The sequence below is a fragment of the Asterias rubens genome, chromosome 2 (assembly GCF_902459465.1).
Source record: "Asterias rubens chromosome 2, eAstRub1.3, whole genome shotgun sequence".
In the NCBI taxonomy this organism is placed as follows: domain Eukaryota; kingdom Metazoa; phylum Echinodermata; class Asteroidea; order Forcipulatida; family Asteriidae; genus Asterias; species Asterias rubens.
Window position 1 is genome coordinate 14,297,782 of NC_047063.1, and position 13,152 is coordinate 14,310,933.

General features: G+C 38.5%; 1 protein-coding gene across 6 annotated transcripts in view; it reads right to left on the reverse strand.

Moving 5' to 3' along the window:
• LOC117303974 (neurofascin-like) overlaps positions 1-13,152 on the reverse strand; it is an 84,681-nt gene that overhangs the window by 34,260 nt on the left and 37,269 nt on the right. For 4 of the 6 annotated variants that reach the window (XM_033788470.1, XM_033788447.1, XM_033788463.1 and 1 more), the window contains 2 exons: positions 10,925-11,020; positions 1,893-1,946 (listed from right to left, as the gene is read on the reverse strand). In XM_033788470.1, coding sequence (XP_033644361.1) covers positions 1,893-1,946; positions 10,925-10,991 — 121 coding nt within the window. In that variant the 5' untranslated portion in view covers positions 10,992-11,020. Of the gene's footprint in view, positions 1-1,892; positions 1,947-9,701; positions 9,720-10,924; positions 11,021-13,152 lie in introns of all 6 variants that reach the window. The other 2 variants (XM_033788479.1, XM_033788486.1) reach the window with 2 other exon arrangements.

The following is a 13,152-nucleotide window of genomic DNA, read 5'->3' on the forward strand; positions in this document are numbered from 1 at the left end:
TAATCGGTTTCTAAACGGGATCAAAAGTGCAGAGGGCAACAGTATTTCACACTACAGTATGTGTCCAACATGTTGTTGATTCATCTCTTGCAAAAAGCTTCATGTAATTTACAATTTCTTTACAGCGTACATCACACCAATATTAGTCAAACTTGTACGATTTGCTGAAACTTGTCAAAATGCATGATGCACAAGTACATTTTTTCCTCAACATTTGATTATAAATTGTCAGGCTCAAATTGAGGGGAAAAAAAGGAATAAAAAACAAAACAAAAGTAGTACCACAGGATTAGTGTTCTGTCTCGCTAAAACCTTGTGTGTGCTGTACATTTGACAGATAATTCACATCATAACTGACATTCACTCTCCATTTTTACACTGCAAACACAAAGTGCAGACCACTGTACGAATTGACACTCCAGTTTCGCTGCTAGTAGTGTTCATACAGGCTGTTTAGTGTTAATGGCTAGTTAACAATTTTTATTCCAGCTATCAAAAGTCGAGGCAGAGAAAGGAACTCAATAAAAGCCTGGGAATTGTTAAGCTCCCCAAGAGGATAGCAGAGTTCACAAGGCAGTAAAATGCAATTCCCAACCAGCTCTTTTCTTAAGGATAAAATCCATGACGAGAATAACAAGGCCCCCCTCTGGCTTTTTGGGCTAAGGTCATGGGAAGGCAGAGGCACAGCCTAGGGAAGTCAAAAGCTGGCATAATAATAGAGACAAGTGCAGCTTACCCTAGGTATGCCATAAACAGTGTGTCAGAACCAAGATGCAGTTCGCAGCAGGGTTTGGGTGTGTGTGTGTGGTTTTTTTTCTGAAGGGTGTTGTTTTCCCATCGGTCAGGTCAAGACAATTCAAAGATTAAATATTTTTGTCTCAAAGTCAGATATATATTTCAGCTTAACTTCAACAAACTAAACAGAGAGAATTATTCTAGAGATGATGGTGTACACTAGTCATAAGTGTTCAGGTGCTTTAAGCTTGCAACATCCTTCATATCAGTTTGAGTGCTGATCTGTGCTGGGGCATACTTAAGCCCCCTTTCATACTACTATGAGTGATTCCCGGGAAATTCCTGGGGATGACTGGTTCACCTTTGTCACACTTGAATTGCTGACCCTAGCAAACTCCTGGGAAATAGCTATAACTAGTTTGGGTAGGGTTTTAAGGGTATTTTGCAGGATTGGTAAGGCTGACCAAATGGTGGCAGACAGTGTCCATGTTTTGAGATAAACCACATACATGAAATAACAAACCTTTTGGACTGAATCCATTGGAATAATGAAAAGCGTGCACTAACAGATACAACCAAAATTAAAATTGTTGTTGTACCAAAAATTAACTGTTGTATTGCTTTAGGTTTTCAGATACAGTTTTCAGAATAAACCTAACTCAGGGGAAAATATTTTACAGAAAAAAAGTGGTTCTAGTTTGATCTCCATTATCAATAAGCTTCAGACTAAAATAGTCTCTGTTTCTGTTTTTTACCCCTACCAATCCCGCAAATACTTTTTTTAAAGCGAGATATCCTACGGGGTTAGCAAACTTGGTGCTCATTTCTAGCCCTCCCACAGGAAAATTGAATCAAGTCAAGTGTGAAACAAACATGGTTTGGCCGGTTCGATTAAAATTCCCAGGAATTTCTAAGGGTTTTATTTCCTGGGAATCTGATCTGTAACGTATGCAGGGAAAATACTTGGTTTAGATGAATTTGAACTAATTGTGCAAAGCGAATACTTGTAGGTGATTTTCAACTCAACTGTGGGGCTTGGGGTTTGGCTTGGGTTGGGGAGGAGTGGAGCACGAGCGGGGAGGTTGAGGAGCTGGGGATCTTGTGCCATTTCAATGCCTTGTGAACTCTTTGCTTCTCATATGAAGCAAGCAGCCTACCGTCATCGTCTTCGCCGTTCAGTGCTGGGCCTGGTGACAAAGCGGTTGCGTCTTCTATAGTACATGCAGAAACATAGAGCAAGCAGGGAAGGAAAAAGCACAGCGTGAAGCAGATACACCATCAAACGTGAAAAGAAAGCAAATTAAATGGCGGATTAACTATTTAAAAAAAAGCAAAATAAAAAAGAAATTAAAAAATCTAGGTGATTCTAACACGGAAAAAAAAGCTACTAATTAATGTACATGTACAAGATGTATAACTAAAATATGATAAGATCTTGTATGCAAGTATGTATATAACTTGCAACTACATAATGAACTAATGACATTAATGAAGAAATTATGTACAGCCAAGTGCTTAGGAGAAGCCGCCAAGTTCTAGAGGAGCCACTACAGCTTGGTAGTGTCAAAATAAAAAGTGACAAAAATTGTTGCAGTGTGGAGGCATACGACTACAATACAGTCCATATAGAATGGATCTTCTAACTCATGTTTCTGGCATAAATGGACAAATATTCCTGTACTCAGGGCATACCACTTGGCATTTCCAAGTTTGATTGGAACTTATCCTAGATTGCTTGGACAAGGTGCAGTTTCCATGTCAAGTTCCCAGTAAAAGTCTACCCCAAGCGGTTATTTAAACATCAAATGTAGAGATAATTAAGCCATGGGCATCACTTTTGCCTATGTCACCCTTCTCCATTCAAGATTTGGGATTTTGTTAGCTTTGTTAACGAAAAACTTGCTAATTCCCGGCACTTTCTGTGCCACAATTTCGAGCGTCTGGTTCGCAGTTGCGCTCGTTACTGGTTTTTGCGCATGCCAATGTATCCCATGGAATTCCATATCCGCCAGAGGGCAGTATAAAATTTGAATCTGATATAATCTTTGCCAGGGAATTTCGGTTACCACTGTTAGGCTCATTGTGAGGCCCTGGAGCCCAATTTCACCACGGTGTGTCAAAGCAGATTCTGCTCAGCAAATTTCTTTGCAATGCAAGAAATGAGTGGGGTACCAGTCACACCAATTGCAACTGTATGGTATTTTGACTGGTAATGTTTTTTCACTAAGGAATACATTTCTGTACAATTTTTGTGTGCTTACAGGCTTTTCTCAAAACTTAGGGCTATTGTTACAAAGATGGGTAGTTTGGATGGTAACCCAATTTTGCTAAGCATTTTTTTCTGTGCTTAGCAAGTTTTTGTGCGCACAGGCTTTTCAAAACTTGGACCTGGTTACAAAGGTTGGTTGTTTGGGGAAAGGCCCACTTTGTCCTTACGCCATCAACATGTGTAATAAACTACAGAAGAAATGTTGCAGCCAAGAATAGTCTATCAAGCAGTTAAATGTGCTTCTGCAATAGAATCCTACCGCTGCATAACTACATATATGCCTCATAGAGGGACTCGGCAATACTTGCTTGCTTGGGGCATTTGAATTATTAGCCTCATTTCTCAGATTTTTGCAGCAGACAGCTAATTGCCCGCGTGCTTTTGTTTGTGAGATGGCCAACATGGCCGCTGGCCACACTGACGGGGAGTAAAATCAACTGGTATGTGGGAACCATGAAGAAGTGTTTGCAGAATGCAGACTGTATGTCTACTATACAATTACCATTACGACATAACATGATCTCCTAAAAATGTTCATAAAAAAGCAGTAAAATGACATATTCAATAAACGCAGGGTGTACTTTTGGCAATTGTCATTAATTTTTGGAATCATTACCAAAACACATGTACATGTATGGATAAATTTGTCTAAATTGCACAATCTTTTTAAATGTATTTAATGGTCATCTAAGGAAACATTTAAAAAGCCTTGCGGTTTTGAACCTCTTCACAAACAGCATCATCAAATTTAGAAAATGATCCATTAGGTCCTCTCGACCAAAGCTATTGCCTAGCAACGCCCTTATTTGTTTTATTTATTTGTTTTCATTGGGTAGGGCCTGCCTGCATACATGTACATGTACTCAAGATATCAGTTAAGTGGGGGTCAAAATTGCTTAATGCATTACCCTATACAGCACTATGGGCAGGTGGCAAGAATGCACACTTTATTTTAAACGATCGACCCCAGAAAATGACAGAAAAGGTACCCGTGTTTTGCATATTTGCAAGGAGTCTACATGTACTATAACATGTTCAAAAAAATTAAGTTCATGTTTCAATTTGTACTTAGTTAGATTGTACTTCAGTTTTAAAGTAAGGCACAAAATTTGCCAGCAATTGTCGTTATTTAGAGCAAAAAGAGAAGAAATTAGCAAATATATACTTAAAAAAAATTTCATTACTGCCAAAACATCAATAAGACTACTTTTCCCCCCTTTTTTACCAATTTGAAAATGAATTTTATAAGCATTTACCATATTACCTTAAATATTTACACTATACGTCTTGCGCCTGTCCTGTATAATTATTTACAGTTTCTAATTGCATAGGTCACTATTCTAATTTACAGTCTAATGCACGTATCGTCACCTACACGTACTGTAGTACACAATGATAAACATAGTAATAAAGATGCTCATTAATAGTTACATGTACTGCCATGTTAGCTTGGTGAAAGCAATCTCCTGTGTACATGTAGTGCATGATAAAACTAAGGCCGTGTCCGAAACGACGACTTCGGCTACAGCTACATCTAGATCAGCGTGTCTACCAGTGTTGAAGAATAGGCAGACGCGCGCGATCTAGCCGTAGCTGTAGCCGAAGTCGCCGTTTCGGACACGGCCTAACAATGTATGGTAGTGCGTCCATATTATGTATCCCAAGCTCTCCCCAGGCAAAAAGACACCTTGCATGTGACTGTCACAAACCCAAACAGCGCCCTCACTGTGGTCAATGGAAGACCTATCATTGGGTGGGAGTCATGCACGGCGCGTACATGTTTCCATTGTTTGGCCTCAGCATTGGCAGCCAATGCAAGGAGTCTATTGGAGCAATGCCAAAACTTGTTCACAAATCAAAGGAATAATGACCAAATTGTAAAAAAAATCATCAAAAAGTACTTGTGTTGCTTGACAGAACACATTATAAAATTGCGTCAGAATAAAACACAATTTTGAAGCATTATGCTACATGCAGAACCTGCTTCTAATAAAATTGTGTCTTGGCCTGGTCACAAAGGGCAACGAACTGCAATTACGCAATACCGTGGAACAGAAGTTATGTTTCTGGATATCTAGTTTAAGTTTAAAAAAACCTTGGGGAGAGCCCTGGTTTAATCATTACCAACCAACCAACCAACCAACCAACCAACCAACCAACCAACCAACCAACCAACCAACCAACACATTTCCACATTAGTAATTACACTCTGGATCTTCTGAAGTGTTTGGTGTTGTTAACTTGTTATTTTCCCTGATTGGTCACCTAGTGTGTATCTAAAGGCAGTTTGATGCTGAACATGTACTGATGTATGTAAAAACTACTCAGTTTAACAAACAAACTACTTTCAAAAGTTCAATAGAATACCTTCAGGCAAAAACGACGCTCCTCCAACTGCAATACAAACAAATCCCATTTGATAACAAAACAGGAAAATAAATCATCTTAACAATGTAACCTTCTAAATATTACAGGTTTCCACACAATATGATATTTGCATTAAATGTACCTAATACCACAGTCAATACAAACTTACATTTTGAAGGATTTGCCATCTAAAAGTTGTTATTATGTCTTGAACTTTGCTCTATACACAAGGGCGCAACCATTTTCCACTAGTAAGGGAAACTTCTAAAGAAAATGTATTGTATTGCAACTTTGCAAAAGGGCATCACAACAAAAACCAAGGGTGAATGCTGTCGGTTTCGTGGTAGAATGCAAGGCCTGCTCGATGCATTTCAGTAGGAAAGATACATATACATGTATCTCAAACAAAAGTCAGCATAATCAATTTTAAACACCTTTTTAAAATGTTTATAATTCAGTAATATAAGAACTGGATTGTCATCCGTTTTGCATCTGCCCTTTCCTCGCCCATCAACCTTACACCTTACAGTGCCCAGTCCACTCATGAATGAACATCCCGTTCCAGCCAGGGGTGAGGAAATTCTATTTTCAGAACAAAGAGGTATTTCCAGGATCCAGTAACTGTTGGCCGGGTTTTCAAAAGGAAATTATCAACGCTATTGTCAATGAATAATTTCCTACACTACACGAACCACAGCTGTGGTAACACCAGCTGTATAAAGCTTGGATCCTCCATAGGAAGTAACAATACTAGATTGTTTTGTCTCCCTGTTTGTTTATTAAGCAATGGTATATTTACTGATACTTTTAGTTTTGCAATGTGCACAGCCACAAGCACAGGCGCACTTTTTTGTTTAATACAAAGACACCAAATAAAAAACAGATAAATGTTTAGTAATTTTTTGCAAATCTTGTATTCCCCCAATTTTAAGCACTTTCTATTCATCATTGGCACAGCGATTAATTCACCATTGAGATAACTGATACCTTAAACTGTTGGACTAAAAACAATTGTGTAACCATGAGTGTGGCTGTGCACCAATGCAAGTCAATTAAAGCAATAATGATTTGTGTTGTTACTTGTTAGTCCATGGATAGCTCCATGGCTAGTCTATAGTCAACTAACCTGCACCTAAAGGTTATTCTTTTTCTCTGCAAACTAGCTAAAAGCTTTGCGCATCAAAAGCAGAACATTCAATAAGAGCTATTGGCAGTGCTTGAGAGAAAAGCAGCAGGTTTTGAATTTGTGAAGCATTATAAGAATCAACTACAATAGGCATACAAAACTTTGCTGGGTTTGTCTCTTGTGTGTAGTAAAATTACAATAGCCATAAACATCGACCAAATTACAAAGACATTTAAGTGAAACAATAAATAACAACAATATTACCTAAACAATCTAAGAACCAGTGATCTTGTACATGGTCACATAGTAACAGCTTCTACTGTCTGAACTACTACCTCGACCCAAACTCAACATAACCAATTTTGTAATCAGTTCTTTATACAATCAATAAAAAATTCAAATTAAAAAAAGAAAAGAAAGTACATGAACACATAAGTCAGGAGGAAGAGTTTGTCTCCAAGCTAAATTGCAAAATCTCCCGAATGGCCTTCAGGATTTCCCCCTTAGCATTTAATATCAACAAATGCGTTTCCGAATCGCAGCACAGTGGAACTCCCGTGACCATTTCATGCCGCTTGTCGGGATTCTCAGCCTTCTGGTGCCTTTCTTATACAAGATGAGCCAGGAACAAAAGTAGCAAAATGTGAAAGTAGAGCGAAGCAGCCAGCTTTACAGAAACATCCTTCCTTGTGTAACTAGCCAAGCTGTATGTTTGATGAGCTTAAACAATACAACTCCTAGATGGCATCGCAAAATTCACATATCCTGGTTGGACAGCCATCTTGATTATTTCCCTTTTAAATGTAGACACAAGAGAGACTGGAATTTCATAGCTCCTGTTAAAATGCATCTTGGAGCAACTTGGGTTTTGACATGGGACAAGTCAAACGTTGACATTATTTCTTGGCAGCCAAGTGGTTCACTGACAAATAATACACAGAATTTTATAGATCTCACATGTGCCTCCTGCTGTAAACTAGTCAAAAGTTGGTCGTAAAGATGGTTGACTTGACACTTTTTGACTATCTATATAGCCTGATCCCTAAATATCCTTGAGATACAAATCTGCAATAAAAACAGTTAACGTTCTCACTATGTTTGGCGCTGTACCTGAGATAAACTAGCTAGTCGATGCTTCTAATTAGGAATGCAGTAGCTCATGGTTTTATGCATCTGATGTTATTCGAACCACCTTCATTAACATCCAAATCATCAATACCTAATCACCTGAGCTCTAGTCTGCAAGGTTAGTACATCATGTCCACATCGATAGCTTTTAGCTGCGTCTCTGTTCGATGCGTGAAGCACTGTGCAGAATGTACACTGCTCCTGAATTGATGATGGAGGAGGAGGAGGAGGAGGAGGTGGAGGAGGAGGAGGAGGAGGAGGAGGTGGAGGCGGAGGATGCATTCCACTGCAGCTGCTTCAGGTTGGCAAAACCTTCTAACCACTCCTCTACGATCTAGCTGAAGATTGGCACGGCCCAAGTCAGTTTGGGTGAATTCCCCCACCACCGATTCCTGCCATTTGCTCTGGCACATCTCTGTGATCCAGCTCATGCCAACGGAAACTATTGGAGCCAAGATGCAGCCCTAGAGGACCATTCATACGGTACTTGATGCAAACAGCCAAAGCATAGCAACTTACATGTACTTAGCATCATCAAAACCCAGGAAACAGATTCCATTTAGCTGAACTGTGCTCAATTATTGCAATAGGTAGAGACTCCGACAAGACATGACCAAGCACCGGTAGTCAGCAAATGTACCTTGGATCCCCAGGAACTATGCAAGCCTTAATTTTGGAAAGTCTCTGCATAATATGTGGATAGTTTAGGACTAGCTATTTCACAAATATGTCTGAGCTTTCATGGCCACAACTGCTCCATCAGATCCAATGAAAGGGTCAGTCTATAAACAACAATATAATTAAGAATACCAGGGCCAGAAAACAAGAATACCCTTGAGTTTTGTCTGCACCTGCTAGTTTGCACTTCAACCATTGTGCGAGTATCCTCCAGAGGAGGTTTCTGCACAGTATGGGAAGATGAGGGCCCATCTCATAGAGTTGCTTTTAATCACAAAAAACTTAGCAAAGCACAAACTAAATGATCAGGAAAAGGGTAAAATAAGCCAAATTAACAATGGGCATCCTGCTTCTGTTAACCTTTAACAAATTATTACATGCTGTACCTTTGTCTGTTTTTAAAAGCAGCCACTGTAAAGTCGGGCCCTATTTTAACGTAAACATTGTATTTTTAAATATTTTAAAGCAACAACAGAAGAAGACAAAATTCGGGCAGATTTCAAGCTCTGAACTATGTACAAACAATTAAACAGACTTCTAAAATGAGTTTCTTTGAATGAACATATTGTTATTAAGATGAGTTATCTCATACTCCTACGAAACAAAATTCTCAGTTTGGAACTTTATGCAATCACTTTTGGCATATTGTTAAATTCACATTTTTACACTTCCCTTTGAAAATGTGGAAGTGCAGAAAATGGCTGAGAATTTTGTCAGGCTGTGTCAGAACCAGTGGCTGCAGCTTAATCATTACTTGAGCATACATTAATGAATAGGATGCCAATAGCAACACCTTTAAGCATTAGCCATAGCCGAAGCCGCAATATTCTGACACAGTCTAACTCTCTAGTAGTTTTGAACTCTATGTAAATAAAGAACTATCATACATCCTACAAAATGTAAGCTCAACAAAACGTTCCTCTTTGATTATAAATCAAGCAACATAAAGTGAGTGAGCTTCTAATTCTTTTGTGTTTTTAAAAACGGACGTAAAAGTCAACATGCCTACAACTTCACAAGTTTGGACCATTGATCGTACACAAAAATTCATGCCACAACATGTAAACAATAATCAGTTCAAACATACTGACTTGACACAGACAATGAAACAAGTCATTCCTTCTTTCTGCATCTTCAACAATGACCCAAATGAAATTTCAAAGTGCCATGATGAACAATTAAAAAAATGTTTTTTTCAGACAGTAAAATTTGTTTAAAATATGATCAAACTTATCGATGGGAAAACAATGAATTCAATTAAATTTTGAATGACGAAACAAAAAAATTCACAATAACGAAATATCAACTAAGATCATGTCTGTATGAATTAGGAACGACTGCATTCATAAATGAATCTAAAGAAAGTGACAGTAAATGGTGAAATTTATCTGCACTTACGCGTTGTTTCACCGCCCTCTTTAAGTGAATGTAAGAAATGTAAAGGTATGAAATTATTCTTCAGGGACAGAATGCCGGGTCGTAGAGGGGTGGTGTCTGCAGGAATAGGATTGTCAAGAGTTAACCCCCCAAAACAGAAAGAGTATTACAAATCAATAACCCAACACATCAATAACAAATAAATAAATAAATAACTTAAATAAATAACTAAAAAATAGATGCCATAAAAAATTATTAATAAAAAGTGTACAACAATTCAAAAATAAATATAACTGATCACTATTAAAACAACAAGTTAAAAGGTTGTTTTTGTTAGTACTGTAGTTCACTGAAACATTTAATCAAATGTCTTCTCAAAAACATACACTTTAACATATAGAACTAAACCGGGTGTAAATCAATACCAAAAACAAAAACCTTCAAGCATTTTCTAACAAACAGTTTCTTGTATCGGAAGGGACCATGAAGATTATTTTTAAAAACAATCATTCCACAACAGGTGTCCAATTTCATAGAGCTGCTTAAGCACAAAGAGCCCTTAGCAGAAACAAATTTACGCCGACTAGCACAAAGTTACCAGCCAAAATAGTATGTCACTCCTACCACTGGTATCCTGCTTGGTGCAACTTTTGCTAAGCAAAATATTGTAACAGTTTCTGCTTAGGCAGCTCTTTGAAATTTGGGCAAGGTTGAAAAACTAAAGTCAAACCACTCTGTACACCTTCACAAGGCAAACCTGGAATGTACTTTTTAGGGGGTATGGTAATTTTCATTTAGTAATCTTACGTCTGGGGAAAATTTCTGAAGGGGCCCACTGCCAAGACCAGGGCAACAGAGGTCATGGCATCCATAGACCTTTTCGCAAATACTCGGTACGCGCACAATAGACGTGGAATGAGGTGCATGCTGGTCTAGCTAGCTATCAAATTTGGGTACTAGCTAGACCAGCATGCACCTCATTCAACAGTTAGCGCTCGCGCAATGGTATTTGCGAAAAGGTCTATGTAATTCCAGGCGTGACAAGGTACCATCATAGCTTTTCCCTACCTACCTACCTCCATTAAAAACCTATAAATCCCATATTACAAATGCACTGTACAATTACATTAGCTTGTGAATAACAAACGGCTAAGGAAATTTAAATCAGAATCTCAACAACAAAAAGTTTAGCTAAGAACAAAATCCTGTTAACTGAAAATCAAATGTTGAATGGAAAGACTTACGTTGGGCATGTGTGATAAGAATGAAAAGTGTGCAGACAGCAGCACACAATAAGTGTCTTGTGTACATCTTGGCAATATGTCGCTCAACCCCGAAACCTGCAGAAAGAGAAAGCAAAGAGGAAGATGCTTAAAATATTAAACTATCCAAGTTTGTGCTCCAAATGTTTAACGTTATTAGAATGAACACAACCTCACTCCCAGTGGTGATCGATCTTGCCATCTATGATGTATGGCCAGTCTATGTAGGTGGCAGCAGACTTTCCAGGTAACTTTCCATTGTTTACATAGTTCTGAGCTTGCGCACATTCCGATATTAATGAAGTTTACCTGGAAAGTCTGCTGCCACCAAGAGTCCTAAAAGTCCCCCATTGGGTTAAAGTTCATTATTCAACGTATAGACCTCCCACATGTATCATGACGACAGTCCCCCTTTAAGATTAACCGCCACACTCCGACCACTGAGACAGTTAACAAAAAACATCCAGGCCACCAAGCATCAGGGCATTTTAGCGGGACATGTTTAACTGTATGTTCACACTCAAAACCCCTTTGTCCGATTTCTATTTGGAGAACATTGCATGATGTATTTATCCTGCTGTACAACACCAATGCAGACACACAAAATCAATACTTGTCCTTAATAGAACACACACTCAGATAATACACCATTGAACCACTACACCAGCAGACACGCAGCTGTAGTATTGAACATACATGTCTAGATCGCATGTAATTAGATCAACAAATTCAAGCAACAACTTTAACATTATACATTCACATTCCCCTCACTCTCTCTGTATGTCCCCTGAGTAGACGCTTCACTTAGGTGTCTGATACAGAATGAGATTGAGCCAACGCTCTGCGGTCAATAATGGAACCTCACGGTTTCTATTTTTAATAGATAACTGCCTACCACAAAGCAAAAGGCGTGCGAAATTGCTGGCAACTAATAAAACAAAGTAGGTGAGTGGCGCAACAATCCGAAATATTATTCTGAACTGCTCTTAATACAAATTTTTCAAGCACAAAGGCTTGTCGGTAAGCATTGTACAAAAAGATTCCCTGCAGACCTTCAGCAATGTACAGTGTGTATGGGTAAAAAAAAAACTGCATGTAACCATGGCGACTGAGTAACAGATCTGCTACTAGAGGATACAAACCAGTCGCTTAAACAAACACAGACTGCAGAAACTCAGTCTCTCAGACTCTAAGCATGCAACTTAGCTATGAATCTTTCAAACAGACTAGCCATCATCATGCTTCCCCCCCCCCTATGTAAATCATTACATTACGAATGTTGAAGCATCACAAGGGAATGATATCTAAAAATGAAAACACATGTCTGTAAAAAAAATACGTTCAAAAGTACATCTGGAGGAGTCAAGGTTATATAGTACCATAACATACATACTGTACATGTACATGTACATGTACATGTACATGGGTAGTTGAACGCACATTCATGTTATGAGCAGCCAAGCAGTTTGAACCAAGACACTTTGTCAACACATAATGTAATGTAATGTTTATGAGTTTCATGGGGTTGATGCAATGCATGTTTTTCAATGTCAGCATATTGTGTATTTAAGCTACATTTAAGGCCGAGTAAAAAAAAAAAGAAACATGTTTAGCGTCCGGGTTTCTCAAAAAAAGGAAGGAGGAGGGCTTTTTATTTTTTATTAAAATTGCCCTTTGGCTTCACTGGGGCCAATATATATAAATAAACAATCCATTTGTAGAAATATTCTGGCTGCATTTGGATTCAGAACAGCATTGAGTCATCTTGGTAGATTTAAGACTTCTTCCCTATACATTATGGAGCCCCATAAATACTACCTATCCAGAGCACAGACAGCAGCTAAGCTTTAAACCACACACAGCTCAGACCAGAATCTTTCCAAACGATATCTCAGTAGTTGACACATAAGACTGTGATGTTGCTATACATGTTAAGGGCTGTCAGGGCCCAATTTCATAGAGTTGGTTCGCACACAAATTTGCTAAGCATGAAATTTCTTCCCCGATAAAAACAGGATTACCAGCCAAATTTCCATTTGTTGCATCGTGCTTGTTGTTACTGCTGGTATTCAGCTTTTGTTTGCTTATCCTAAAAATCACATTTTAGTTGGTAAACCTGTTTTTATCAAGGAAGAAATTTCATGCTAAGCAAATTTTGTCCGTGGCAGCTCTATGAAATTGGGCCCAGGTGTCCTTACTCTATGGGTTCA